Genomic DNA, 25659 nt, shown 5'->3' with positions numbered 1-25659 from the left:
ATCTTGGTGCTTTTCTGTTATCAAGTGGTGTTGAAGTAAATCAACAATCTAGGTGTGGATTTCCTGCTGCTTTTTTAAAATCCTGTTTGAAATTCATCAGGCTTTCTGAATCTATGAATTGTGATCTTTTATCCATTCTGGAAAATTCTTTGCCCTTACTTTCAAGTTGTACCTCTGCCCCTGCCCTATTTTCACTCCCCCCTCCCAGCCAAATGTTCATTAGATTAATTAGTCTTTTTCACTCTATCATTTGTGTTGACTGTGTGTCAGTCTCTCTGCTGAGAACATTCTAGATAAGTTCTTTAAGCTTTTTAGTTCACTAATTGCTTTCAGCTGTGTCTAATATGCTGTTAAGACTATACATTGAGTTTTTAATTTGATTTTTGCTGGATTAAAAAAAATCCAGACATTGCATTTGCTTCCATATCCAGTCTGTGTTTATTCTATAACCTTTAGCATTTCATAACCATATGCTCAACTCTCCTTTTATTTCTTTAAACATAGTATGCGTACATATTTTATATTCTGGTCTGAAACATCCAGTATCTAAATCTTTGCTCCTCTGTTGTTTTTTTGTTTTTGTTTTTTGTCGGTCAAGAGGCTTGAAATTGGGGTTTTGGCGCTGTTCCTGGGTTCTTTTGTTCAAGGCTAGCGCTTTACCACTTTGAACCACAGCTCCACTTTTGGGTTTCTAGTGATTAATGGGAGATAAGAGTCTCAAGGACTTTTCTGCTCAGGCTGGCTTCAAACCATGATCCTCAGATCTCAGTCTCCTGAGTACTTCGGACTACAGGCAGAGCCACTGATGCCCGGCTTCTCTGAGTCCCTTGCCTGTTATTTTGGTCACCAGGGAGCTGGGGTAAGGACCCCTGAGGCCATCCAAAAGCCTTCCACACTGAAGGGCTGGTCTTCACATCTCTCCCATGCCCCTCCCCAGATGCCTCCGATTATTTTCTTTTCTTTCTCAATCACTTTTTCTAAAGGCAGATTCATGTCCATGGTTTAAAAACATAAAACAGAAGTGAAAATGTCTCTCCAGCACACAGTCCCTGCACGCAACACCCTATTTATTTGATTCCATAGATGCTCGTGGAGATATTTCACGTGTATTCAAGCAAACACAAATTTAAAAATTCATTCTCTCTGTAACACAAACAGCATGCTACATATATTGTTCTGCACTCAGTTTTTAATAAAAAATATGTTTCTGATTATAAAAGAAATACATGCTCATTTTGAATCACTGAAACCCCCAAGTGTATATATGTGTCGAAAGTGAACGTCTCCCTGGAATTTCATTCCCCAGAGATAACATTGATTTTACATCTATAAATATATGTTTGCATAAATGGTCTTATGCAACAAGCATTGTTCTGTAACCTATTTTTTCCCCTCTTTTTGTCCTAATAAAGCACCAGGACATCTTTCCATGGATCCTCCCGTATTTCCGAAACTCACAGCGTGGGGGCTGGGAAGGTGACTCAGTGGTAGAGCGCTTGCCTTGCATGCATGAGGCCCTGGGTTTGATTCCTCAGCACCACATGAGCAAAAAGAAAAAAGCCGAAGTGGCGCTGTGGCTCTAGTGGTAGAGCGCTAGCCTTGAGCTGAAGAGCTGAGGGACAGAGCCCAGGCCCAGAGTTCAGGCCCTACGACGGGACCCCCCCCCAAAAAAACAAACAAACAAACAAACTCACAGCGTGGTAGCTAAATGCTGGGGCCATGGATTCAGACAGTGCTAGTTTCTCTCCTGCCAGCTTTGCAGGGTCTCAGTTTGCTTGTCTGTAAAATGGGAGGATAGTAACAGTGTCCTGAGACTTGCATCAGCTTGTGTAATGCTGTGCTTCCTCCAACTACTTTAGATACCCCTGAACATTTTAATTTTAACTCCCTTACTCTGTGTGTGTGTGTGTGTGTGTGTGTGTGTGTGTGTGTGTGTAAATGCCAGTAATTTGGCTTGAACTCATGGCCTTGCTCTTTCCTTTCACTTTTACCCTCAAGGCTGGTGCTCTACCATTTGAGCCATGTCCCCATTCCCAGCTTTTTGCTGATTATTTGGTGGTAAGAATTTCTCAGATTTGTCTGCCTGAGCTGGCTTTGAATTTCAGACCTCATATCTCAGCTTCTGAGTAGATGGATTACAAGTGTGAGCCACTGACACCCAATTGAGAGGTCATTTCCAATTATGACTCCCTCATCCTTTTTTAATGTGTCTGTCATGGGGCTTGAACTCTGGGCCTGAGCACTGCTCCTCAGCTCTTCAGCTCAAGGCTATCACTCTACCACTTGAACCACAGCACCACTTCCAGTTTTCTGGTGGTTTATTGGAGATAAGAGTCTCACAACCTTTTCTGCCCAGGCTGGCTTTGAACCATGATCCTCAGATCTCAGCCTCCTGAGTAGCTAGGATTACAGGCGTGAGCCACCAGTGCCCAGCTATCCCTCATCCTTTTGTGTGTATGTGTTACTTGAGTTTGAGCTCAGGATGAGCTCTTGCTTAACTTTCTCTTTTCTTTCCTTGTCCATGTCTGTCTGTCTGTGTCTGTGTCTGTGTCTCTGTCAATCTTTTGTGCTCTTACTGGAACTTGAAATCAGGGCATAGCTTTTTCACTCAAAGCTGGTGTTCTACCACTTGAGCCACAGCTCCACTTCTGGCTTTTTGGTAGTTAATTGGAGATAAGAGTTGCACAAACATTCCTACCCAGGCTGGCTTTGAACTGTGATCCTCAGATCTCAGCCTCTGGAGTAGCTAGGATTACAGGTGTGAGCTACCACCACCCAGCTCCTTCACCCTTTTGATGGCCACGGTATAAGCCCTGCTTTCACTGTATTTGATGTCGGTATAATTTGTGGAGGGGAAGGGAAAAAACAAATCGTTTAAATAGGGATACAGGTGGACCCATTGCAACAATGAGATGTACAAGTTGTTATGTCGAAAATGAACTTTACAACTTTGGTGAGGGGGTGGGTGGTGGGAGGAGGATGGGAAGGGATGGGAAGGGGAAACAAAGGAGGAGGCTACAATGCTTGATAAGAAATGTACTCATTATCTTGCCCATGTAATTATAACCCCTCTGTACAGTATTTTCATAATAAAAAAAAAGAATTGCCAAACTGAAAAAAAAAAAGAATTTATAGTGTGATATATCACCCCTGAATAGCCATTCTCCCTTCCATAGACATTGGATTGTGACTGACTTTGTTAGAAATGCCAGCTCAGGGTCTGTGCCACACCTTGCAAGAAGAGTGTCTTCCTGTGGCCTCCCGGGCAGGGAGAATGCTGGGTGCCCTTCCTTCTAATCTCTGTCCCCTCTCTTTTCAAGGAGGAAGTAGACAGGCCTCCGGGGGTGAAGCATGTGTGTTATGTAAGTGTTCACGTTTTTATTGCTGCTGTCCTTCCTGCCTTCCGTTGGGTGGTGGGACGGGCGGGCCCGTGGCAGAGGTAGTCCCAGTCCCTGGCTTCTTCTGGGCAGCCTGGCACTCCTCTCCCCTAGGATGCTGCAGCTGAGACTCCTGCTTTCCCCCTACACCTTGCCATCTGACCATTCATGCAAGGATTTGTTTTTAGACACACTTAACTTTCAATTCCCATGGTTTACAATAAATGGAAAGAATCACAACACACTTCAGGTGACACAGAGCCCAGAGGAAGCTATAGGAGGAGAGAGGGGGAGGAAGAATCTTGTTGCATCAGCTCCTCGCCATCTACCAGTTCTGGAAAGCTACAGTCCGCAGACACTCACTAATCACTACTTATGAGCCAGGCCTTCGGCAGACACTGGAATACAGTGGGGACCCATTCTCAATTGTGGGGGCACATTCTCAATTACCACAGGCCAGTAGGCAACTGTGGCTGAACTGGACACTCTGGGGGCAGGGGAGCAGCCCATTGCTCCGTCCTCAAGGGTTGGTCTCCTTGCAGCTCAGCTGTGGAGACACCATTCAGCTCCTGGGGGCCATCGGCCATGTGCAGGCAGAGGGTGAGCTGCTGAAGCTGGAGGCTCTGGAGGACTTCATGGAGGTCAGCTCAGCCTTGCCCACCCAGAGGCCCAGGATTAGAAAGGCCACAACTCAGAGCCCTGCCATGTGCCAGGTACAGAAGAGACTTCTTCACTTACGATGTCAGTTAACCCAGCTGATTTAGATGGATTTGGCTCAGTGGCAGGGTTAGTACCCCCACCCCGCCTGGGCTCTGAGAGCTAACTCAAGCTTAGGAAGAGCTTGAGGCTCGGTCCTGGCAGACGGCGTAGTCTGTGCCTCAGCCACGGGAGAGCAGGGGACTTCTTCAGTTCCTCCCCTACTCTGGAAAGCTGTCCTTTCTCCTTGAGGACCCCCTCCTCCAAGGCTGAGTGGCCAGCTGTCAGTGGGGTGCCCCGTCACATGGCTAGGAATGAGGTCTCAAGGCTTGGGGAGACAGTCATCCCTGGGCTGGGGTGGGAGAGACTCTCCCTACAGTGCTCCTCTCCCTCCCCTCTCTCTCCAGCATGGCCCCATGGAGGCTTCAGACAAGCAGACTTTTCAAGACAGGGAAGAGGACTCAGGTGAAGGGTCACAGAAGGGCTGCTGGGTCTGGGGAGGATTCTCACTCAGCATCTGCTAGGACCTTTTCCCAAGCAGATGGAGAGGTCTGAGTCCTTGAGGGGGAGCTTCCTCTACCTGCTCTAGCTCCTGCCGCTGCCTAGAGCCCATGCCTCTCTCCACAGTGTGGCTTCAGCCCAGAGAGATGGCACATCTGGACATCAGGGTGCGGGACACCGTAGTCCGGACCATGCAGGAGGTGCTGTGGAGTCGGTAAGCCCCCCTCCCCTCCCCCAGCATGCCATCAGGTGGCTCCACAGCTCACCACAACCCAGAGGCCAACCAAGATCTGACTTTAAGGTCACACCTTTGGCTCTCAGTCTGCCCAGCCCCTGTGGCTTTCACCACAACACATGCTTTTAGTCTTAGTGAGAGTCAGTGCTGGGAGCTGAGATCTGTTCCCAGAGCTGATCAAATCCAGGCCAGCAGCCGGGCGCCGGTGGCTCATGCCTGTAATCCTAGCTACTCAGGAGGCTGAGATTTGAGAATCGTGGTTCAAAGCCAGCCCGGGCAGGAAAGACCGTGAGACTCCTATCTCCAATAAACCACTACAAAACCGGAAGTGGTGCTGTAGCTCAAGTGGTAGAGCGCTCGCCTTGAGCTGAAGAGCTGAGGGACAGCGCCCAAACCCAGAGTTCAAGCCCCATGACCGACAAAAAAAAAAAAAAAATCCAGGCCAGCAGAACTTTGCAAAGTCCCACAAGACATCAAGGAGTGGCAGCTTCAAAGTCAGTCTTGTCCGCCCCACCCAGGTCGGTTGTCCTCCACAGTCCCCGGGTCCACTGGCTAGGGACAGAGCCTGGGGGATCTGGATTCGAATCTTGCTTTGCCACTGACCATGTGGCCTTGGGCCAGGCCCCAGTCTCAGCCCCAGCAGCCTCATCTGCAGGGGTAGAGTGGTCCCCTCTCCCTCATTAGGCTGGGTGGAGGAATAAATGTCTGGAACTGGAAGGAGCCGGTCCCAATCCCACTACCACCCACACGCACACCTCCCTCAGGCTTAGTGCAGGACACGTATCCTGGGTTCAGGGCCCACGGTGCTTCCCTTGTCCCCCAGCCTTCAGGAGCACCCCAACCTACTGCTGGGGGGGGAGAAGGTGGAGGACATTGCCACTGGCATCGAGGCCGCCCTCTTCTACTTGACGCAAGACACCAGCTGCAGCTACAAGAACAAGTACCGCAGTCTGCTCTTCAACCTGCGCGACCCCAGGAACCCAGTGAGTGGGGGAACGGCCTCTCCCTCTGGGGTGTTGGCAGTGGTAGGGTGGGGGGTGGGGGCTAGCCCATCCCTCACCCCCTGCAGGAGCTGTTTCTCAAAGTGGTTTGTGGCGACATCACCCCCCATGCCCTGGTACGGATGAACTCCACCCAGCTGGCGCCCCACGAGCTGTCCCGCTGGCGGGACCAGGAGGAGAAAAGGGTGAGCCAGGGACGGAGCAGCTTCAGGGAAGGTGGCGAATATGGGAGAGGGAGGAGGGCAGCCCAAGGATGGAAGAAGAGGGAGATGTGAGGCGGGGGGTGGGGGTGGGGAGAGAGGGAGGATGGTCAGGAAGGAGAGAGTCAGAAAAAGGGAAAAGGAAGAAGCGAAAGGTTCCGGGGACAGACGTGATGTGGAGTCTCCTGGGGAGCTGGGCTGGGTGAGGGGAGGGAGGGAGACCCAGGTGCTCATCTCCACCCTTTGTCCCCCTGTAGGGAAGCCACGCCCTCCAGCGCCCCTCTTCCCACCCCAGCCCCCAAAAGCCTAGGCAATGCTGGGGTGGCCTCTGGGTACCTATATCCACAGGAGCAGGGAAGGCGAGGCCTGGGGAAGGCTTGCCCAGCCCTTGCTGGTGGCCCAGTGAGAGAAAGACCCTAATCTAGGGGCTAAGACTGCTGTGATGATGTGGGGTGCTAACTCACTGTTGTAGAAGACAAGCTGGTCAGATCTGATAAGCAGAGTCCATTAAATGAATCCATCTGCTCCCGGCTGAGCCTTTGTCCTGGCATTAGAGGAAGGGAATGAGGACAGGACTGGGGGGGGGTAGGCAGGAGGGCAGCACTGACTACATAATGTGTCAGGCAGAATACAACGAAACACGGAAATAGAGGGCCCTTTGCTCAACAACTGTTAGGAATTTTGTGCCTTGTACCAGTGGCTCACACCTATAATCCTGGCTTCTCAAGATGCTGAGATCTGAAGGATTGTGTCAAGCCAGTCCAGGCATAGAAAGTTCACTTGACTATGTAAACTAACCAGCAAAAAGTTGTGCTGGAGGTATGACTCAAGTGGTAGAGTATCAGCCAAACAAGCAAGCTGAGCAAGAACATAAGGCCCTGAATTCAGACCTTGGTATGACAAACAAAAACAAAAACCAGCAACAACAACCAAAAAGGTGGGATGCTGGTGGTTTATGCCTGTAATTCTAACTGTATCACCCAGGCAGGAAAGTCCATGAGACTCTAATCTCTAATTAATCACAGAAAAAGCCAGAGGTGGCATTGTGGCTCAAGTGGTAGAGCACTAGCCTTGAGCAAAAGAAACCCAGGGACAGCGCCCGCCCCCAGGCCCAGAGTTCAAGTCCAGGACAAGAAAAAAAGTTAATTTCAATATAGAGTTTTAACAGCAGTGTTTTAGCGATGTGTGGGACCTTCTGACTGCACAGGTTTCATGGTGAGAAACTAACCTACTATAGAGGATTAGATCCCTGTGCTATAGGATTGTTAGAAAAGGAAAGATGGCACATGCCTAAAATCCCAGCTACTTCTAGGAGGTAGAGGCAGGAAGAGTTTGAAGCCTGAGCTCCACCTTTTCAGAGCTTGGGGATCATTGAGCAGCAACAGAAGGAGCCATACAGACTTCCAGCCTCCAAATTGACCCATAAGGGAGAAGTGGAGATCCCGAGGGACCTGGACCAGATGATAACCTTGGAGGACCTAGTGGTGAGTGGGGCCTGAGCTGGCACTGGGCCAAACCTGCACCCCAGGATCCTCTGGCTCCTTAGGAGAGTCACCTAGCAGCTCCATTGTCCTCTTGCTCATGATAGAAAAGAGACTGTAACCCTTACCACACAAGATCACGGTGGGCAGGGATAAGGAGGAACTACCCCCATGGGTCTGGTCCGTGCCATCTTGGTGCTAGTCTTGCTCCCCCATGCCCTGGCTGAACTCGAAGGCACCCACAAGAGTGTCCCTGAGGCCAGTCATTATGGTCCTGGCCATTCTGACCAGGCCTGTGGCTGTGGTTTTTTTCTGGATGCAGCCAAGGGAGACCTGCTGTCTCAGTGAGTTTGTGTAGAGACCCATTGAGGCCAGAGGCCATTCTGGAACTCATCCTGCTCTGGAGAATGTCCAGGTTCTGGGCTTTCTCTTGTCCCTGGGAGGGGCTGGGCCTTCAGGCACATCCTGTGCCTTCCTCTCCCCAGGGCTCCTCCCTCTTGCGGAGAGCCTGCCTGGTTGTGGTGGCTCAGCCACCACCTGGCATCTGAACCAACCAGGCATCTTGGCCTCCCGCCAACAACTGGGACTTCCCCGTGGTTCACCTTGGTCATGCCCAGAGGCTGCTCTGGTAGAGGCTGCTCTGGTTTGCCTGGGTACCCCATGGGTTTAGTTCAGCTGTGTGTTCAAGACATAGGGTGCAGGGCAGGTTTCCTGGCCCACATTCCTTCATGCAGTGAAGATTTATTGAGCACCTACAGGAGCCAGGCACAGGAGAAACTGCAGTGACCTTGGAAGCAAAACTCTGTTCTCCATGCCTCCCACCGCCAAAAGGAGAGACTGCCTGTGCAGAGAAATCCTGGGGGGCGGGGGGGGGAGGGGCGGGTGCCTGCTCCCCAAGCCAAGCCATGCGCAGAAGGGCAGGGACTGTGCCAGGAGAGAAGAGGGGAGGGGAATGGCATGTGATAATCTTGACTCTGTGGAACATCTAGGGGTCCCTCTGACAACAGTGCCTCATTCAAACCCAATACTGACTGAAAGGGTGGGTGAACTTGAAGCTATCAGCACAAGAGGTCAGTGTGTTGCTGGAGCTGAGGCTTGAGCCCAGGCTAGCTCACTGCAAGGCCTGCGCCCTGCTCCTGGGATGGAAGTCTTTCAAGAGCTTCTTAAACTTTCCTCTAGCAACATGCTTTTGTGTGCTTAAAGCTCTTCTTCCAGCGTTGAAGGTGGGGCTCAGTGGTAGAGTGCCTGTCTAGAAAGCGCCACATCCTGAGTTCAAACCCTGTTAGTACCAAAAAAGAGAAAGAAACGTAACCACAGTTTTTGCTGGGTACTGATGACTCACAGCTGAAATTATAGCTATTTGGGAGCCTGAGATCTGAGGATCACAATTCAAAGCCATCCCAGGCAGAAAAGTCTATGAGACTCTTCTTTCTCACTAAACAATAAGAAACTGGAAGTGGAGGTGTGGCTAAAGTAGTAAAGTGCCAGCCTTGAGCAAAAGAGCCAGGCAAGAGAGCAAGGCCTTGTGTTCACGCCTCAGTACACCTGTGTGTGAGCACGCACACACACACACACACACACACACACACACACACACACACACACACTATGTTCTTCCTGGGTAAGCAAATGTCATTATATGCAATGTACATTCTATGAAAAATGAACTATGTAACTTGAAGGTAGGGGATAGAAGGGACAAAATGGAGAACAAAAGAAGAGGTAACATTGACCAAGAAGCATTCATGCTAATAATATGACGTATGGAATTGTAGCTCCTTTGTACAACTTAATGATAACAACAACAACAACAACAAAAAGTTCATACTATGATTATAGAAACGCAGCATGTTAGTGAACATCTGGAGTTTTACAATGTCCATTGTCCCTGCATCTGTCTTTTGAGACCTAGACCTAAGACAAAAATGTCCTGGGAGCTGTTCCTAAGAGTGAAAACCTAAAAATGACACAGACATCTAACCATAGAGGTAACATGTGCACTACAGCCTGTCCCCTCACTGAAGTGTCTGGGGGGACCAGATAACAGGGCAAACTCCTCTGCTCTAATTAATGGACAAAATGAGGACACATAGTTTGACTATCTGATCCCAGCTGTTACAGTGAGATGAAGGAAGACCCCAAATACTCATGGTTGTCTGTGGTAGGACAAGGCTTTTGTTTGTTTTTTGTTTTTCCAGTCCTGAGGCTTGAACTCAGGCCTGGACACTGTCTCTGAGCTGCTTTTTTGCTCAAGGGTAGCACTCTATCACTACAGCCACAGTGCCATTTCTGACTTTTTCTGTGTATGTGGTACGGAAGAGTTGAACCCAGGGCTTTGTGCATGCTAGGCAAGCACTCTACTATTAAGCTACATTCCTAACCCCCCTGGAACAAGGGTTTTGTTTCTTTAACAACAACAACAACAACAACAACAAAAAAAAAGCTTCATGCATGCTGGTGGCTTATGTTTGTAATCCTAGCTACTCAGGAAGCTGAGATCTGAGAATTGTGATTCAAAGCTAGCCTGGGCAGGAAAGTCTGTGAGACTCTTAACTCCAATTAACCACCAGAAGTGGAGTTGTGGCTCAAGGTGGTAGAGTGCTAGCCTTGAGCAAAAAGAGCTCAGAGACAGTGCCCGAGGTCCTGAGTTGAAGCCCCAGGACTGCCCCCCCCCCAAAATATATATAATTGCTATTTTTTAATTTTTTGGTTGGTCCTGGGGCTTGAACTCTGGGCGCTGTCCCTCAGCTCTTCAGCTCAAGGCAAGTGCTCTACCACTTGAGCCACAGCGCCACTTCCAATTGCTATTTTTTTGGTATCCAGATTTTCTACATAAGTTCACACCATTTCATAATAAAAGAATATTATTTAGAAAAAGAAAATAAACCACATCCGTGAGGCTCTCTACCCACAGAGGGCCCCTGACTTTCCCAGCCACCCTCCTATCTGCCCTTCTCTGCAACTCCGCCTTCCAGGAAGCCCCGGTGTTGAGAGAGGCTGGTCCCCAGGAACTGCCCGCCCTGTTGGAGGACACGTCTGGGCAGCCCTCCATGGACCCCAACTGCCACACATGCCCAGGTGGGTAGAGGGGGTGCAGGAGGGCCACAGGGTGGTGGATGCACAAGTGAGGCCCCGCAGGGGTGGGTGGCAGGGTGGGGTGAGCCTAGCTGGTGGGGCTTTGGGCTGCCGCCAGCCCTGACTGCTTATTCTGTTGTGCCCCTGCTATCTGCAGATGGGGAATCCTCCTTGCCCAATACCACCATGAGCAGGGAGGATCCTGGCTTCAAGAGATCCCCAACCTCAGATCCTACGTGCTCTCCAGAGGTGCCCAAAGCCAGGGAGGTGCTCACCACGGAGCCTCAAAACAGGTGTGGCACTAGGCACTGGGATGTGTATGGGGAGCGGGGCACCAGCGGGGTTGGCAGGACACACAGCATCTCTTTTTTTCCTGAAAGGCTTTGGTTGAGTCTTCCTGCCCTGGTGAGCCTCTGTTTTCCCATCTATGCCATGGATCTGGTCATTCCAGCTCACTGCTTCCTTCCTGCACAGACCATACTTGGACCAATGCTGGGACTGTCCTGCTGATGGGTTCTGCCTAATATCAACTCTATCTTTCTAGGCTTCAGATGCCTGATGGGCCCCCAAAGGCCCCACCCAGCCCACCCCCTTGGGAGGGTGCTCTTGACATGTACTCCATCAAGCGGTTCCGGGTCAAGGCCCAGCTGGTCTCAGGACACAGCTGTCAGCTTGTCCAGGTGCACCTGCCCTGTTGCCCAGGGACCCCCTCACATGCTGCCTTGTCACTCATTCATTCGGCCATTCTGTTCCTCATGCTAAAACAGGTCATTGGTACCCTCTCTGTGTCTGGCCTCTGCTAGGCATGGGACTAGATTAGCCACCAGCCTTATGCCTACAGAGAGCACACATTCCTAATACCTCTAGGCCTAATGAAGGAGAAGTGTTACGTGCCTCTCTGGCCCAGAGAAAGGTTTTAGGGATGATTGTTGAGTGACTGAATGATCAGCTGAAGTGGTGGATAAGGATGGAAGGGTAGTGGGGTTTCCTGAGAAGCTGTAGACTGGCCAGGACCAGTTATAGGCCTCTGGGGGCAATCAGAGTCATCTGGGCAGCCACTGGACACTGTCCCTACCCATGGTCTGCCCAGCTCCCTTGTCTTGGCTAGGAATGAGTTTGTCTGAGGTGGGAAGCAGGGGTGGGGGGAGGGGGGCTGACTGGCCATCCTTCCTGCTCCCAGGCTCTGCCAGAGGTGATCCACTCAGCAGGCCGCCTCCCTCCCAACATTGTCTGGGACCTTCTGGCTAGTATCTGCCCAGCCAGGGCCAAGGTAACCATCCACCCTCCTTCCCCTCTCCTCAGACCTTACCCCTCCACCCCTAGGAGCCCTCCCTCGCCACCTGGTTTGGGAAGTCCAGGTCTCATTCCTGATGTGACTGCAGACTCCCACGGGACCCTACGCCAGCCCCTCTGGTTCCTACTGTCAGAAGTGGGCTCCCAGGGTGCCAGTAAGTGGGCTTTCCTCCTGTGACTGCAGGACATCTGCGTGGTCAGACTGTGTCCCCGGGGGACTCGTGATGTGGAGAACTGCCACTCGCTCTACTCCTACCTCAACAACAAGCAGCACCATGGCCTGGCAGCCGTGGAGCATGTGGGGGTGGTCCTGCTGCCCCTGCCCGCCTTTCAGCCCCTGCCCACAAGACTGCGTTCTTTGGGAGGCCCAGGTGAGTGCCCGATGCCCACCCTAGCCCTGCTCTCCCCCATCAGGGACCAGCCTGGATATGGCGTCTCAGAAGGGAGCCCCTGACCAGTTCAGCTGGGGTGCATCAGTGGCAGAGTGCCTACCCCACCCAACCCCCAGTTCTGCACTGAAAAAAGGAACAAAGAAAACTGATACTGTTGCTTACCATGCGCCAGCCATTGTTGGAAAAGCTTTATTTAGCTGAAGTGTGTGTGTGTGTGTGTGTTGTGTGTGTGTGCACGCACACGTGCACGCATGTGCACATGCATGCCATAGTATTGAGTACTGGGGCTTCAGAGCTCGGGTTCTGCTTCACTTCTACCTTTTTGGTGGCTCATTGGAGATAAGAGTCTCACAGACTTTCCTGCCTGGGCTGGCTTCAAACCACAGTCCTCACATCTCGGCCTCCTGAGTAACAAAGGTTACAAGGCCCACTGGAAGTTGTGTTTTGTTTTTCTTTAAGGTTGTAGGGATTGAACCCAGGGTCTCACACATGTTAAGCACATGCTCTACCACTGAGCTCCACTCTCAGGCCTCCCCTATATTAACTCTTAGAGTCTAAATAGTCTTCTCTGAATGGTACTATTAGGTTCCCCATTTTACAGATGAGGAAACTGAGGCAAGGAGGTGAGTGGTTTGCCCGGTCATATAGTAGCAGAGCAGTAGAAAAGCCAGGCTCATCCCCTGGCTTTAAGGCCATTCACTAGCCTTATTGCCTTTCTAATTCCACTCCCCTGACTCAAAGCTTTGGAGCCTACCACATTTGACCTAGACACAGCAGGATGGGGTTGGATCCAGACAATGTTTGACAGTGTGGATGAAAAATGTCATGAAGGGCAGAGGATGGGGTGTTTCTCTGGAGCTCTGCTGGTCAAATGTGGCCTTGGCCTTTGTGTCGGCTTCACTCCCGGTGGGGATCCAGGAAAGCTCCTAGGGAGGAGGACTGGGGACTCAAGAGGGGACTGAAAAGTCTTTGGTCTTTCTGGGCTGCCTATCCTGGTAGACTGAGGTAATCAATAAATGCACAGAGCCTTGAGCTCTATGCCCCACCTCCAGTCAGGTGGACCTTGCTCACCTCTACCCCCAATCTCCCTAGACAAGCTCACCTTCCCACTTCCTTTTCCCAGGGTCTAACCTCCATACTTGCTGCAGCCAGAGTGCAGCTTTTGGAGGGAGAGTGGACTCTGTCTCGCCTCCCTCCAGGCCTTGGGTCTCTCCCTCCTCCTTTTCCCAGGTCTGGAAGCCACTCACTCAAGCCTCTTGCTAGCGGTGCTGCTCCCCAAGGAAGGGCTTCCAGACAGAGCCAAGTCCAGCCTGGTGCTGGGCAAAGTTCGCAAGAAGGTCTCTTTCAACAGCAAAGTGGAGGCAAGATGTTACCAGCCAGAGGACAAGAGATGGAGTGCACTAAAAGGCTTCCCTCCCCCAGAGGATACCCCAAAGCAGAGCCAGGCCCAAGAAAGCTGGGCTCCCACTTGGCAAAGGCTCCCCAGAGGCAGGGGGAGGCCCTGGGTAGATCCACAAACCTGGCAGGGTCTTGGGCAAGGGAAGCAGCCTCCAGAGTGCGGCTCTTGCCAGCTTCAACATCCCTACTCAGCAGTTCCAGTTGTCCGTGGCTTTGGCCATGACCAGCACATGCACAGCACCTCCTGTCTCCACCAAGACATGCTCCAGAACCTCGAAGCCTTGGTGACGATGAGAAACCAGCTCCAAGCCTCACTGTGGCCCGAAGACTGCACCGCCCTTCCCACACCCTCTACAGCATCTGTCCAGCCCGCTGCAGTCTCAGGGAGTCTTGGCTATCTCTACCAGCCCCCTGGCCTCGACTCTGGCCCCTCTTTGGGCCCTACAGATGCTGGCTCCCTTCCCTAGAGAAGTGAGGCTTTCCTTATCCACCAGAACAGGGGTTTGATTCCCTTACTTGTGCTGAGCCCCAGAAGGAGGTGGGGGGGCCATGTTTGTCAGTGCTCCCCACCTGTTTGTTTTCTATTTTGTGTTATGTTTGTTGTTGATTTTTGGCTGAATAAAGAATTTGGCAAAGTTAGAATTGTATCTGCTAGCTGGGCAAGAGAGAGCCTATTCCTAGCCAGATGTGATTTAAGGTGTGGATTTTCTCCCTGTCCTGAACTAAGGGCCTGAGCACTGTCCTTTAGCTTTTCACTCAAAGCTGGTGCTATAGCACTTGAGCCACAGCCTTTTGGCTGGTTAGTTGGAGATAAGGACTATCCTTCCATGGGGCTTTGAACTGTGATCCTCAGATTTCAGTCTCTTGAGTAGCTAGTGTTACAGAAATGAACTACCAGGGCCCAGCAAGGTGTTCGATTTTTCTTTTTTTGTCAGTTGTGGGGCCTGAAATCTGGGCTTGGACGTTGCCTCTCAGCTCTTCAGCTCAAGGCTAGCACTCTACCACTTGAGCCACAGCACCATGTCTGGTTTTCTGGTGGTTAAATGGAAATAAGAGTTCCCACTGATGTTCCTGCCCTGGCTGGCTTTGAACAGCAATCCTCAGATCTCAGCCTTCTAAGTAGCTAGGATTACAGGCGTGAGACAGCAGGGCCTATCTTGTGTTTGAATTTTTGTGCACAGATACAAGACCTTGTCAGTTGGTCTGGGGTCCTGAACCATTGTGTCCCAGAATACAGCTGTTGCCATAGTGGCTTCTCAAGCAGTTGACAAGGATTTTGGAGTGAGAGGAATAACCAGTGGGTGGAAAGGCAGGATTGGACTAGGGGAGAGAGAAAGGGACAGACACTTTTGGAGGACACAGACAGCTCTAGGGAGCAAATTACAGTGTTTTGGAAACCAGTGACCATGATTTTTTTTTCCTTTGGATGGATGCCAGCATATTCACTGCATCTGTGTGCATGTGGGTGTGTTGTGTGCACCTATGTGCATGTGTGATTGCATGTCCATGTTGCAAATCTCTGCTGAGGCTGACCCCTTGCTGTATCTCATCTGCTCCAAGGGAAAGTCAGGGTTCTGGGACTGGGGTGAGGCATCACCGTGGCTGAGGCTAGCGCTAGGGTTGGACATTGCTGCCTTGCTTTGAGCCTGGAAAGAGCTGCTCCCAGCAGCCATATATATTTCAATGTAGAAAAGAACTCCCATCTAGGGAACTCTATGCTCTACTAACCAACCTAACATGGGGGAGCAGGGCCTGACTAAAGGGAAGAGAATCTCTGCAGGACCCCGGCTTTTATCCCAGAGCCTACACGGTTACACCCCCTGCCTACTTTCTCCAAGTCTACCCATTCGTGGACCTCGGATACTGGCCTTCCTGCACAGGGAAGGAGGGCGTTGGTCAGGAGGAGCCCCTTTTCGCTGCCCCACAAGCTCAGGGGCTGCCCTACCCGCGGCCGACAGCAGAGGGGGCCCTCGGCCTGGGGATGGAGGTCGGGGCTGGCAAGGCCGAGGCTGAGCTGGGGGCGGGGTGAGAGAACTTGAGTCCGAGAGGTTGAACGCGGGGAGGGCCGCGGGGGTGGGGGTGCCGGGAGCGGGCCCGCACAGTAAGTCTGGGAAGGCGCCGGGCTCCTTGGGGACCTCGTCCGGCTCGGCCGCGAGGACGCCGCAGCCTCAGCGCTCTATGCAAATAACGCAAATTACTATGCAGACCTGCAGCTCTCCTCCGAGCCCGCAACTTGGGTGGTTTCCGAACGCGGCCCGGGCGGGGGAGGCGGCTTCCGCCCGCCCGGGGAGCCGGGTGGGCGCGCGGGGCCGCACCGCCTCGGTCCTCCGGGAGGGCCTCCCCTTCCCCGCTTCAGTTCGGGTCTTCGTAAATGGGGGTGCTAGCGCGGCGCTCCTACACCTCGTTCGCAGGGAGAGGGCTTTACAGAGGACCCCCCACCCCCAGACGCTGGAGCCCTGCCTCGGGGCGGGGACTGGGCCACCCGATCCCCAGCCGCTTTCTGGCCTCAGTTCCCAGCCCCAGGACGGTGTCTGTCTTGGTAGGGGCCCGGAACGCGCTTAGGCATGACGTTGCTAGGGGGCGTGATCGGCGGTTGCTAGGCTCGAGGGGCGTTGCTAAGCAACGCTGGGCGGGGCTAGCGTTGCTAGGCCGGAGTTGGAGTCTCGGGCTACCCAAAGGGCTCTGGTGGTGGGCGCTTGCGGCCCTCAGGGATCGCGGAGCTGCTCTCCTGTCTCTGTCTCTGTCTCTCTCTCTCTCCCCCCCTCCTCTCCCACCCCCCAGCCCGTTGCTGGACACAGTTTGGGGGGTCCTTCCGGTTCCCATCCCCAGCCACTCCGAGATCCTCTGGGCGAGGGGGAGCGAGGAACCCTGGGTCTTCGCGCACGTGTCTGTGCGCCTGCTGGTGCGGGGGCGTAAGGGGTGTCGTTTTTGGATTTCCTTAGCAACTGCTTCTGTGTCACCTCATTGCTCCCAATGGTTTAAGCCGGTGCATGCACACATTTGCATATATCTGCGTTCATTTGCATAGGGGGCGTGGCTGAGCTTGTTTGGGCTGTTTGCCCTTTGCACCTGAGTTGTGCCTGTGTGAGTGTTTAGCGTTCAGTGTTCCTAGATTTGGGGTGGGTGGAGACCTCTGGCAGGGGGTACCAGCCCCTGGTCCCCTGTGCCTTCAATGAACCAGTAACTTGGGTCCCTCCAGGTGTCTCTGACCAAAGACGCCCACTTCCCTAAACAACACCAAGTCTTGTTGGAACCCCACTCTGCTCTTCCCTGGCTATGTAGTCTTGAGTTATTTCTCCTCTCTGTGGCTCAGTTTCCTTTCCTGAAAAGAGTGCTATTAGTCCCTTCCTCACCGGGGTATGTGTGGGTTAAACGGGATACTCCTTTTACACACGTATTGCTGCTCTAGCACACGAAGATGATTCTCTGTCTCCCTCCTTTAGAGCCAACTCCTCTCAGAACTTAGCTAAGGCAAATCAACTTCCTTTGCAGATCAAGACATGAGAGCTAAACCCCAGGAAGAACTTCCAGGCACAAGAAGAGGACTGTTGCCTGTTTGTCTTTAGAGGCTGGAGGCCAGGTTGGTGCAGCATGGATCCTGACCATCCCCTTTCCCTTGTCTTTTTTTTTTATTTTTTGCCGGTTGTGGGGCCTGGACTCGGCCTGGGCGCTGTCCCTCAGCTCTTCAGCTCAAGGCTAATGCTCTACCACTTGAGCCATAGCAACACTTCCAGCTTTTTCTGCTTATGTGATACTGTGGAACCGAACCCAGGGCCTCATGCATGCAAGGCTAGCACTCTACCACTGAGCCACCTTCCCAGCCCCTCCCTTGTTTTTCTTATGGAATACAGTTTCCAGAACCTTTGCGTTCCTGTCCCTAAGGGTGTTGAGCCTGAGGTGGCTGCCGCCAGGGCAGTTGCAGCTTGCAGATGGAGCTGAGGAGGTGATAGCTGAGAAAGTGCCCTTCAGGAGCGTCTGGGTTGGAGCAGGGCCCTGGTAAAGACCGAGAACAGAAACTTTGCCTGGAGAGTTGCATGTCTCAGCCTTTACCAGAGAGGACTGGGGAACCCTCCAGCTACCTCCTTGCCCCTTCAGGGTCTCAATTTCTCCCTTGTGGATAATTGCCACTACAATATAGTTTTGTTGTTGTTTTTGAGTTGGGAGGGGGTGACTCAGTACAAAGAGCCCCCTTGCTGCCTCTGCAGCTACGCACAGTCCATGGAGGGAGTGAGCTCCCTGTTTTCAGGGCTATACAAGAAGTATGGGTGGGATGAACAGCAGAACTTCCTCGTGAAAATTCTATGGTGTGTGTGTGTGTGTGTGTGTGTGTGTGTGTGTGTGTGTGTGTGTGTGTGTGTGTTAGTACTGGGGTCTGGGCACCTTTGCTCAAGGCTGGTACTCTACTACTTGAGCTACAGTTCTACTTCTGGCCTTTTGATGGTTAATTGGAGAGATAAGAGGCTCACAGACTTTCCTGCCTGGGCTGGCTTTGAACCTTGATCCTCAGATCTCATCTTCCTGAGCAGCTAGGAGTACAGGCATGAGCCATGGGCTCCCTGATCCTTTTGGAGATTCTTATTCTTCTTTGCACTTCAGCTTCTCCAGAGACTTCAGCGTCCTCAAAGACTGAGAGGTCTTTGGGGCTCACTTCTGCCCTTCCAGTTCTGGTAGAGTCTCCTTCTTGCCGTCTTTCTTCCAGCCTTAACAGTCTTGAGGGCTAGGCTCACAGGGAAAGCAGAAGAGGTGTCAAAGGGCAAAACCCAGTTTTACTCTGTGTTGGTGTTAGTTCTGACAATGAAGTGGAACTGATTCCTATCCTAGGCAGAAGGTGGTTGTTAGTGATAGAGACGGGTGTAGGATCTGGGTTCTGATTGGTCGTTTGGCTTCTGGGAGGAGGCAGGGCTGCATAAGGGCCATACCTTGCAGGTGCCATTCTGACTAGTGTTTGTAAGACTGATGTCTGCTGGCAGTAGGCCAGCCCCTTCCCTGTAGCCACCTGTGCGCCACAGGTGAGGGTTCTAGGGACAGGCTAAGAGGCTGGCAGTGCCCGGCTGGCCCGCCTGTGTTCCACTCTAGGGGCCAATTAAGTCTCTATCCCTAGCCGTGCCGATTAACAGCTAATAAGGCAGCAAACACCTGCAGCTATGGAGGCGAATTAAGAGCAACAGTCGGCATAATACACAACCCGATAAGTGAGCAATTAACAACCGGAGAAAGATTAATAGAAGCAATTATGTCCTACTCGGAGCTCTGTAAATACGACTATCAAGCACTGGGGGATTCAGTCCAGTCTCACCTGGCCCCACCCCAGGCCACAGCCTCTGCTGACAGTGGAATCAAGGAAGCCAGATTATGGCGCCTGGACCACAAAGCCATGTACACACAGGGCATGCACAGATATGTGAATGTCCACCCATGTCCACCTATGTACGCATATGTACACGGGTACAAATCCATCGCTGTATCTGTCAAATTCACACAGGTAGGCACACACAAACCTTCCTAAACACACACAGGGAAACACCCACGGTATCAACATAGGTAAGAGACCCCCATCTCTTAAACCGAGCTAGAGCTAGATACACAGTGACACAGACATGTAAATACAGCTTCATAATCTGCTCTGGGGTCACCTATACATAGGATAGTTGTCCTCCGATGCGCATGTTGTAAAAAGGGCTTTCTTAGTGGGGCCACTGGACAGACAACTGGAGTGAGGAAGGAAAGGGACACATAGAATGCATGGGAACATGTGTGCAAGCATATCTGCATGCATGTGACTCTTAAGCGTGTGCATCCTGGCAAGAATGTGTGTTAGCAGTTTTGGGGCATGTTCCAGGGTAGAAACAGACATGTGTTATATATTTTGTACACCTATGAATGTGTACATGCCAGGATGGAAACATGAGGTTATGTGTACAGCTGCTTGTGTCTGGTAGATCTGTGACTATGCATGCATCAGGCTCATGTATGGTGCTGTATAGTGCTCAAGTGTTGGTCATTGTGAAGGTATCCATCATTGTGGCTCTCTCTGTGTCCTGTCTCTGTGCTGAGGTAGTGAGGGGACATTTCCTTGGAGAACCTGAAACCAGAGTCATCTCCAGGAAAAGGGGCAGAGGCAGGGCCAGAGCAGGGAGGTGCTGGGGCTCCTCAGCTGACATGCTGTCCTCTGAGGGCTTCCAGCCTCTATGAACAAAGGGACTTCAAGCTTGAGTCTCCTGACTAAGAGCTGAGCCAGGTGCTCATAGAGCAACCCTCATCTTCCCCGGAAAACCCCAGACCCAGAGATAGAGGCAGGAGGATGGTGAATTAGAGACCAGCCTGGGCTACAAGAAGAAAGAAGGCCCTCCCCCCGATACACAAGCCCTCAGTTTGGGACGTGTACTGTCATATCAAAACCTCAGACCACATAGATACAGGCATGCCAACACATGGACATAGAAGGTCATGTACACAGACACAGCCACACCAGGACAGAGCCACCACATGCAGGCTCAGCTACGCACAGGCTCAGCCATGTGCAAATTCACCCCACCTCCCCTTGCACTGGTGGGGAAGCTGGGCACTGGTGGCTCATGCCTGTAATTCTAGCTACTCAGCCATCTGAGGACTGTGGTTCAAAGCCAGCCAGGGCAGGAAAGTCCGTGAGACTTTTATCTCCAATTACTCATAGAAAAAGCCAGAAGTGGCACTGTGGCTCAAGTGGTAGAGCACTAGCCTTGAGCAAAAGGAGCTCATGGACAGAGCCCAGGCCCAGAGTTCAAGCCCCAGGACTGGCAAAAGGAAAAGAAAAAGAAAAAGAAAGAAAGAAAAGAAAAGAAAAAACAGTGACGGTCAAGGGAAGTAGAGCTGAAGATTCCACAGCCAAAAAACATCTGCCTGTCAGATGATCCTGCTCATCTCGCCTGACTTTACTTATTTAATCTTGTTTCCCATTCATTTGTTCAGGCATTCATTCATTCCACCATTAAAGCCATTGAACATACTGTTGAATTGAATTCAGTGGCCTGGCTGCCTTCCTGCATCTTGGCTCTGGTCTCTGAGAGAGAGGAGTGTGATTTTTCCCAGACTCTGCTTCTTCCTCAGTTTCTCAAAATGAAACCAGCTTCTCCTGAAGCTGGTTATATAGAAGAAAGTGCACATCCACATGATAGTTAATCATAGCCAACTCCATTGTTCCCTGGCTTCCGATGGGCTCATAACCACTCCAGGAGGCAGCTAATATCATTAACCTCACTCAGGACTTAGGGAGGTGAAGTGACTGGCCCGAGGTCACACAGCTTGCCACCCAAGGTTTTAAGAGTCTAGGGCAAGAATACCAAAGGAATGTCCTAGCTCCTCTCCTTCCCCTGCCCATCCCCCTCATTCTACCCCAGCCTTAGAGGCCTTGTATGCATGCCTATGGGAACCTCAACACTCCAGTCCCTGCTTATCCACAGCTCTGGTAAATGGTTGTGCTTAGAGGTGGGAAAGCAGCCGGCCTAGGACTGCTTGGGGTCCTGGGTTGCTGGAGGCTGGTCTAGAAGGGGCTGGGGCCTGCCCACCTTCAAATTCCTCACCCCCTGCAGACAGAGGCCAAAGTGGAGTCCTCTAAATTAGTGGGGGATCCAAGGCAGGGACCTCTGTTGCACGGAGTCCTGGCACTAGTGTCAGGCCCAGTCATGGACCAGAGAATCCTCCCAGAGTGGGGAACAGAGGAGGCAGAGTTCTGTGTCCCCCACCCCAGCTCAGACAGCCAAGTGAGGCCCTTCTCACCCATGGGAATACTCTGGGCCCAGGGTGGGAGGTTCTCAAGGATGACTTGACCTTAATCTTAACAGAGTGGACTCCTCCACTCTGTTCTCACGGCCATCCCCACTCCTTCTACCCCAGGAGTTAAGGGAGAAGTGGGGCGTCCTGGGGGGCTGGTTGATAGAGACCTCCTATACGGATAATACCCAGCTCCCTGCCTCTGCTGCTGGGACCCCAGGATTCCCCTCCAGTCTCCAGAGGCTTTTTCACACAATTACCCAGGCCAGGAATTTCGATCTCTGGTGCCAGCCAGGCCCTTGTTATGCAAATGTAGGCAAATGAGATGCAAACAGAGCAGTCCCAGATTAACAGAGAAATCCCCAGCAGCTGGAGGAGTCACCAAGCAAGTCAGCTTGCTCAAGGTTCCTGGGTCCCCCTATTTCAGGCCCTGTCCACCTGGGACTGGCCAGGCCACCATCTTTCCACCCCATCAGAAGCTGTCTGTTGGGCCACAGGAAGGGTCTGGACAAGGTGGGGACACTAAGACCACTAGCCTTCCAGCCTGAGATTACACCCCTCTCCCCACTTTTAGGACACTAAGGCAGGGATAGGGGTTAGGGGTGGTGCTTTCTCTGTTTTGCTTTTCTCTCTGTGTGCACACACGTGCACACACACACACACACGGAGGAGGAGAGCAGCTCCAAGGATTGTACACACTAAGTACAACCATTCAGACACAATCACAGTCTCTCACACACCATCCTACCAATTGAGCCCCCTCTCCTCCCCTGACACAGTGTGAATTAAACCACAGGCATCAACAGGCTGTAGTACAGGAGATAGCATCCATGTCCCCACCCGAAGGCCCTGGTCTGTGTGACAGACAACAAAAGGGAGCCTAAGACCTTCCCCTGGGTATGAGCGTAAGGAAGAGGTTCAGCATGGGCGCTGCCCGCCAGAGCCCCTGGGGGTGTACACTGGCTGGTGTGTACACTCTTTGGCATGCCCGTGGGAGCCTGGCCCCTTGTAGGCCCAACCAGTCCAGGCCCAACTTCTAAAAATAAGAGCCGAGAATCAAAGCCTCTGGTTGGTTGTGCAGGAGCCTGTTGCCGTGGCAACCCCTTCTTAGAGGCCTCCCTCCTGGCTGGGCTGCCCCATTTGGCTGCAGGTCCCTGTGCCAGTGCCCTGTGCCCGCCCCTCTGCCAGCCAGCCCTCTGTCCTGTTTTCCCCAGGGGAGGGAGGAGCTGGTGTGGGGCAGGGGGCAGCGCAAGTGGGAGGACCTTGGGGACCCAGGCAGAACACAATGGCCTGTGTGTCAGAGCCAGGCTGAAGCTGACTTCTGTTGGAGGCTGTGTGGCTGTGCGGTGTGTGGTTGTGTGGGGTGGCCTCTGTCGGGCTGTGTCCCTGGGGTCTGTCAGTCTCTCAGAGTCCCTGTGAGTGCTGTGCTCTGTCTGTGTGTATCTATGTCTGTATGTGACTGTGTCAGTCTGTGTCGGGAAGAAGGAACTGGCCATAGCCTTCCTGAGAATACCGTCACCTCCCTTTCCCTTAACCCCACCTAGGTCCCCCTTTTCATGGCTACAGTACAAAGGAGGAAAGATGTGTAGAGGTACGGGGTGGGGGCAGAAGGAGGGGCTGGGGTGAGCCAGAAGGCGGGGTGTAGTGATGGGGTCAGATTTTCCCAGGACCTGCTGCCAAATATCCAACAAACTCCAAGTCTGCCCGCCCCCCCCCCCCCCCCCCCCGTGTCTGTGTGTGGGAACAGTGGGGGAGGGGCTCTCATGAAGCCACGCGATCTAAACCGGAGTGTGCACGCGCATCTGCGGGTGCTACAGTCACCCTCAGTGGCAGAGGCTCCCCTCCCCCACCCGCCTCCCCTCTCCAATTAATCACCAAGTCCTGTCAAATCTGCTCATAATCGCTGCTCCAGCCCGCCCCAACTCTCTTCCTTCCTGCCACCTCAGCCTAGGCCAAGTCAACCCCACTCTGGCCCAGGCCAAGCTACGTCAGCCTCTTTACCCTGTCTTTCACACCCCTAACATCTTCCATTTTGTGGCCCTAAAGATCTTGTTAAGGGGCTGGGAAGGTGGCTCAGTGGTAGAGAGCTTGCCTTGCATGCATGAGGCCCTGGGTTCGATTCCTCAGCACCACATAAGCAAAAAGAAAAAAGCCGGAAATGGTGCTGTGGCTCAAGTGGTAGAGCTGAAGAGCTGAGGGACAGCACCCAGACCCAGAGTTCAGGCCCCACAACCAGACCCCCCCCCCCCCCAAAAAAATCTTGTTAAATCCTATCTTGGATCCTGTCCGTGCCCCACCCCAGGCCTAGGACCCATCAACACTTGATGTTTTTCCTGGAGCAAAGCAAAGCTCCTTAGCCTGCTGGACATTGGCCTTCCCTGATCCCTCATCTCCCTCCTCCCAGCCATGTGAGCTACTACAGAAGTAGTGAGGATCTCTGTCTCTGTACTTTTGCACATGAGGACATGATTTTTGTGGCCTTTTTTTTTTTTTTCCTTTTTGGTGCCAGTACTGGGACTTGAACTTAGGGCCTCTCACTCTCATTTGGCTTTTTACTCAAGGATGGTGGTCTATCACTTGAGCTATGTCTCCACTTTTGGTTTTTGGGTGGTTAATTGGAATTAAGAGTACTTTCCTGCTTGAGCTGGTTTCAAACCTGGTCTTCAGGTGTCAGCCTCCTGAGTAGGTGGGATTAGAGGCAGGAGCCACCAGAAAAGCTGCCAGCCTCACACCTCTGACAGGAGACCTTCTAGGACTGCTGTGCCACCAAGCTCGGTTAGGAATTGTTGGGTTCTCCTAATAACTTAGCTGGCCTCTGCTGACCACACACACATTTCCTGTATTTCTAACGATTTTTTTTTGGTTGAAATTTTGTAGATTTGGAAGAAACAGAAAAGTATAAATTAAAGAAAAAAACATTCGTAATCCTCTCGGATTAACTCAGTTTATTTCCTTCCAGACTATCTTTACATGAATTGATGTGGTATTTTTATAAAATTGAGATCATCCATGTACGGTTTTGTTCCCTGCTTTGTTTCAGTTTTTATATCATGAGCATTTCCCCAGATTATTAAAAATTCTTCAAGAACATGACTTTTAATGTTTGCATAATATTCTTATATTTGGATGTATCATAATTTATTTAACCAACCCTCTGCTGCTAGACATTTATGTTCGTTATGATTTTTCACAGTTACAAATAACAGCAGTAAGTGTCCTTGTATGTTTTTTTTTTAAACATCTTTGGTTATTTCTTAGATTGACTTCCTAAAAGTAGATTAATGGAACCAGAGAGTCTGTTTGAAAAGCTGTTGACACCAGCACCCAATGGCCTTCTAGAAAAGTCCTAATTTACCCTGCCATCAGCAGAGTCTGAGAGTGGCCCAGATTTCAACTCCCATGAACACTGTTGCTGTCTTAAAAACAAAACAACAAAACAAAACAAAACAAAAACAAGACAAAGCAAAACAAAAACCTGTATTAATTTCAATAGCTGAAATCTGGTATTGTCTTGTTTTAATTTGCATTTCTTTGATTACTGGTGAGGATAAATCTTTTGTGCTCCTGTTTTTGTGTCAGGCATGGATCACACTGAGCTATAATTATTTTTGTACATGCTGCCCCTGCCTCATCCACCTCAGCTCTTGAGGATAGGAGTTGGAAGAGAACAAACAACTCCTGTAGCACTGGGTGGGGTGAGATGGAGACTTTGACTTCAGGCTGAGCTTTAGCATTGGTAAGACCTGCGTTAGGCTGGCACTAGTGGCTCACACTAGCTACACTAGCTACACACTAGCTACAGCCTCGACCTGAGGATTGAGGCTTAAAGCCAACTCCAATAGGAAAGTCTGTGAGACACTTTTTTTTTTGCCAGTCTTGGGGTTCGAACTTTAGGTTTGGGTGCTTTCCCTGAGCTCCTTTCTACTTGAGGATAACGCTCTACCACTTGAGCTACAGCGCCACTTCCAGCTTTTTCAGTGATTAATGGGAGATAAAAGTCTCAAGGACTTTCCTTCCTTGGGCTGGCTTTGAACCCCAGTCCTCAGAGCTCAGCTTCCTGAGTAGCTAGGATTACAGGTTTGAGACGCTGGCGCACAGCCTTTGTAAGATTCTTTTTCTCCAGTAAACTACCTCTCAGAAATTCTAGAAGTGGAGTTGTGGCTCAAAGAGCAAACGAAGCTCAGGGTCAGCACCCAAGCTCTGAGTTCAAGCCCTGGAACCAGCACTGAAAAACAAACAAACAAAAAAAAAACCCTGAGTT

General features: G+C 51.6%; 1 protein-coding gene across 1 annotated transcript in view; it reads left to right on the top strand.

Annotated features, from left to right (window-relative positions):
- Spocd1 (SPOC domain containing 1) overlaps window positions 1–14256 on the top strand; it is a 45003-nt gene extending 30747 nt beyond the window's left edge. The window contains exons 4-16 of the mRNA XM_070008773.1: window positions 3321–3362; window positions 3920–4090; window positions 4481–4538; window positions 4701–4788; window positions 5633–5792; window positions 5879–5995; window positions 7369–7494; window positions 10467–10569; window positions 10724–10859; window positions 11111–11246; window positions 11747–11836; window positions 12044–12230; window positions 13482–14256. Of these exons, the coding sequence (XP_069864874.1) occupies window positions 3321–3362; window positions 3920–4090; window positions 4481–4538; window positions 4701–4788; window positions 5633–5792; window positions 5879–5995; window positions 7369–7494; window positions 10467–10569; window positions 10724–10859; window positions 11111–11246; window positions 11747–11836; window positions 12044–12230; window positions 13482–14116 (2049 nt within the window). The 3' untranslated portion in view covers window positions 14117–14256. The remainder of the gene's footprint in view (window positions 1–3320; window positions 3363–3919; window positions 4091–4480; window positions 4539–4700; window positions 4789–5632; window positions 5793–5878; window positions 5996–7368; window positions 7495–10466; window positions 10570–10723; window positions 10860–11110; window positions 11247–11746; window positions 11837–12043; window positions 12231–13481) is intronic.
- Window positions 14257–25659: the final 11403 nt, after the last annotated feature.

Source organism: Dipodomys merriami, unplaced genomic scaffold (genome assembly GCF_024711535.1).
Source record: "Dipodomys merriami isolate MVZ:Mamm:240054 unplaced genomic scaffold, mDipMer1.0.p SCAF_71, whole genome shotgun sequence".
Classification (NCBI taxonomy): Eukaryota; Metazoa; Chordata; class Mammalia; order Rodentia; family Heteromyidae; genus Dipodomys; species Dipodomys merriami.
Note: the sequence above shows the minus strand (reverse complement) of the source record. Positions and strands in the feature narration are given on the sequence as shown.